Source organism: Gossypium raimondii, chromosome 7, assembly GCF_025698545.1.
Source record: "Gossypium raimondii isolate GPD5lz chromosome 7, ASM2569854v1, whole genome shotgun sequence".
In the NCBI taxonomy this organism is placed as follows: Eukaryota; Viridiplantae; Streptophyta; class Magnoliopsida; order Malvales; family Malvaceae; genus Gossypium; species Gossypium raimondii.
Genome location: NC_068571.1, coordinates 47,784,006 through 47,787,924, shown reverse-complemented (window position 1 = coordinate 47,787,924; position 3,919 = coordinate 47,784,006). Strand labels below are relative to the sequence as shown.

The 3,919-nt window shown below is 35.9% G+C and overlaps 1 protein-coding gene across 1 annotated transcript; it reads right to left on the bottom strand.

Moving 5' to 3' along the window:
- Window positions 1-1,180: 1,180 nt before the first annotated feature.
- LOC105786076 (gamma carbonic anhydrase-like 1, mitochondrial) lies at window positions 1,181-3,919 on the bottom strand. The gene is made up of 2 exons (XM_052633705.1): window positions 3,439-3,919; window positions 1,181-1,917 (listed from the first exon to the last, which is right to left on the bottom strand). The coding sequence occupies exons 1-2, from the start codon at window positions 3,809-3,811 to the stop codon at window positions 1,541-1,543; spliced, it is 750 nt and encodes a 249-aa protein (XP_052489665.1). The 5' UTR covers window positions 3,812-3,919; the 3' UTR covers window positions 1,181-1,540.

Here is a 3,919-nt window from a genome sequence, read left to right as displayed (position 1 = left end):
CTCGAAAAACACCATTAAAACCGATTCTGAAGCAAATTTCCGCCAAGATTGAAGACTCCCATTTGATTTCTTAGGAGATTATCATGAGTTTTTTTATTTCTCTCGATTATACTGTGTTTTGGATATTTTTATTTTCAAACATGAACTAATTTTCTAAATACCTAGAGAGATGAACCCTATGATGAATATTATCTTTTGATTTTTATTTTACGCAATAAATACTTAGATCTTGTTCTCAATCATGTGTGTTTAATTCTTGGTTTGATATTTCTAGATAATCCATCCATGTTTGATGTGCTTAAATCATAGGAGGAATAGACTCTGTTTAAAAGTAGATCTTGCATAATTTAGAGATTTCTACGGATCAAGTTGCTAAGTAAAGATATTACATAATATAGATTGATATTGACATATAAAATCTAGCTGAATTCTTTCTTGGGTATTATTTCGTTTCTTGGTTGTTAATTGCTTATTTGCTTGTTTTGTTATTTGTCGTTGTGTTCATTAGTTAATTTTAGTTTTCAATCAATCACTAGAATTTATCGGTTAAATAATAGAAAGACGGTAATTACTAGTATTTTTAGTCTTCGTGGGAACAATATCTTTACACACCGTAACTATATTAATTGATTGATAGGTGCACTTGCCTTAATCAAATTTTTAATTAATTTCGAACGCATCAATAATAATAACTATCCACCTTGAAACCCTTTAAAAAAAAAAACCCTATAAGCCAAATAGAAATCGGATATCAAACTTTTTTACCATCCCTATGTTAACACATAATTGGATACTAGTATTGCTTAATGTTTGATCAGGTCATAGGTTTGATTAGTCCAATTAATTTGATTAAAGAATTATTAAAAATTAAAAATAAAAAAACCCCATTCGACCAATTTGTATTGAAACCGATTCAAAACCCTTTTTCGAACTAGTACCTCGATTAACTCTCGATCTAACCAACCAATCCAATTCGATTCAAACATCCTTGATATGATACTCCAAATACTTAAAAGATCTTTTTTAAAATTAAAAAATTGCATATCCATATGAATAAGGGAGAGGAGATCAATGTGATCCAAAAGCTACTAGCTAGGGCTTAATTATATGTCTCACAGACAAATTCATCAATCATTCAGTTTGATTTTTGAATTTTAATGTGAAAAAGAAAACTAGCAAATTTGTAATGCCTTTAAGGGCAGGACTATCACAAGAGGGCAAAAGAAAAAGTAACCTCAACATAGAATGTGCTCGGCATAACCCACAAGATGCTTCGGTTGCAAACCATGTTCCATTTCATTGGAACTCACAAGTTTAGGGTTTTTTCTTTTTCCGACAGCCAACACGATCGAATACATGGATAAACAAAAAGAAAAAGGGTTCTTCGACGTGTTTATGAGACTGCTTATTTCGTTGCATGGAAAAAACTCATCTATGGAAACATGAAAATCAAAAGGCAATCAAATATTTATTCCCAGGGACTTCTTGAGCTTCTCAACTTCCAAATATACTGTTGAGTATGGAAGGAACTCCGAGGCAATCAAATATTTATTCCCAGGGACTTCTTGAGCTTCTCAACTTCCAAATATACTGTTGAGTATGGAAGGAACTCCGAGAAATGTTCTTTGCTCAGGTCATTGATTGCTACCGCGAGTTTAGGGATTTCTAAGGTTTCTTCATGGGTTAGAGCTCGAACAAACCTAGCTGGATTACCTGCCCAAAGTTCACCGGTTGGGATTCTCCTGCCTGGAGGTACTACGGAACCAGCTTCAAGGATTGAGTGTGTTTCCACCAAGGAACCTTCCATGAGAATAGAATGCTGTCCGATAATGCACTCCGGTTCAATTGTGCATGACCTCAAGAGACTGTATGCACCAATTGTCACGAACCTCTCGATTGATGTCTCGGCTGGAAGTCCTGTAATATAGAAAATGTTTCGATTTAAATAGTCATAATTCAGAAATGGTATTCACATGATGAAGCGAATGAGGAATAGAAATTGACTAGATCATAGAAATGACACATGGACAGAATAAAGTTCTCAATAAAGCAATTGCATATGTGATTCATTTTTACATCATACATTCACAGCATAAACAATTGAAAATATCTCCAGTTACACACGACAAGTATTACTTGCAGTCAAGCATAGGCATGCAGGATCCAAGAGCCACATTATAATATAATAACAAAAGAGAAGCTACCGATAAACATGACTCAAGAATGAACCAGTTCTTAACAGTCAAGTGAACTCATTGTTCCAAAAACAAGAGGCATTTTCAGAAAGACATGTGATAGAAATAGCAAGGAGCAATTTGCAACAGGCTTTTCATCATCAGCACGTAAACCTTATTATAGTAGAACACCCTTTGGAAAATGTGGGTGAGAATAATCTCACTAAAGCTATTATCAAAGAGAAAAACCACTATGTCTTCACTTCTACAGCTGCTATGCGTAACATATATAGACACTAAATTGTGAACAAAAGACGATATGATAGCTCCTGGACCTCTATCTATCTACTAGAGGAGGCAATAGAAATGAAAATTTTATCAAACAAGATTGTTTTGGGGGTTAAGGGGTTCATAAGACAAATATTTCCTTTTTTGGGGGGCACATATAAGATCATGTTTTAAGTATCCCAGAGTGAAAACATGTAAGCTTAAGTCTGCACAATGGAACATGGCAAAAGAACTGTGTTAATGGCTTATACTGATTACAACTTGGCATCAAAATTTACATTCTTAGCAACTATGAGAGCTACATTAAAGACGGATTTTTTACCCTTTTCATATGATGTTTGATCCTTGAGTTCTGGGTATTTTAACAATCAAATGCCGAAGATAATAGATTATCCTTAAAGATATTATCCAATGGATCAGCATGTAGACCTCAGAATAAGAGTGTGACAATAATGAAGCTAATTATGGATATAAAGCTCAAAATGACACCTAAATACGTATTGTTTTGCATCTAAATTGTGAGGCTCATAAATAAAATAAAAATAAAAACTAAAAGATTGTTTCCTTCATTGAATAAATTAGCCAGTTTCGTATTAAATGGACATCAAGAGCTCCTAAGAAGCTTTTCAGCTGCACTGAACACATTCGAACATAATGCACAAGTCTCAATCAGTTAAAGCTTCGACTAATTTAGCTCATTCCACAGTAAATTAACACCAAAATCAAATCTAATTACAAGCTAAATTTTGATTATAAACAGGTACTCAGAAACCCTAAATAAAATTCGGGGTAACAATTTTAAGCTGCATTGAACACATTCAAACATAATAATCAATTATAGCGTTGACCGTTTTAGCTCATTCGAAAGAAAAAAAACTGAAATCAAGAATTTTAATTATAAACAAGTAAAAAAACTCAGAAACCCTAAATTTTATTTAAAAGAAACATCAGGAAAAAGAAATGAAAAGAGGATTACCGGTAGGTGAGGACCAAGCGGCGTGAATGACGCAGCGTTCCTGGACATTAGAGCAGAATCCAACGGTGATCTTGTTGAGATCGCCACGTAGGACGCAGCCGCTCCACACCGACGCTCCGTCGTAGACGGTTACTTGACCGGCCAAGACGACATTAGGTGCCACATAAGCGTCGACGGCGACCTTAGGGACCCACTGTCCGAGAGGGATTATCTTCCTTTGGCCCCTGTAGTCCCACTTGACTCGATCCGACGACGGCGAGATCGTTTTCGCCGACTCCGTGGCGAAACAACGGGATGAGATTACGTGACGGTGAGCGGAGAAAGCAGAGGCCGCGGCCTTCCTGGAGATGCGAGCTGCTATGGAAGTCGCCATTAGTAGTGGCAAACTGGCAATGGAGTGAAGGAACACAAGGGATTTAGAGCTTCAACACGAGTGAAGAAATGGAGAGAAAAGAGAAAAATGGTAAAGGTGAAAAGGCCC

Coding starts and splice junctions, on each gene's coding strand:
- LOC105786076 (XM_052633705.1), bottom strand. CDS start 3,811: ATGGCGACTTCCATAGCAGCTCGCATCTCCAGGAAGGCCGCGGCCTCT. Junction 1,918..3,438: donor CGCTTGGTCCTCACCTACCG/GTAATCCTCTTT, acceptor TCTATATTACAG/GACTTCCAGCCGAGACATCA.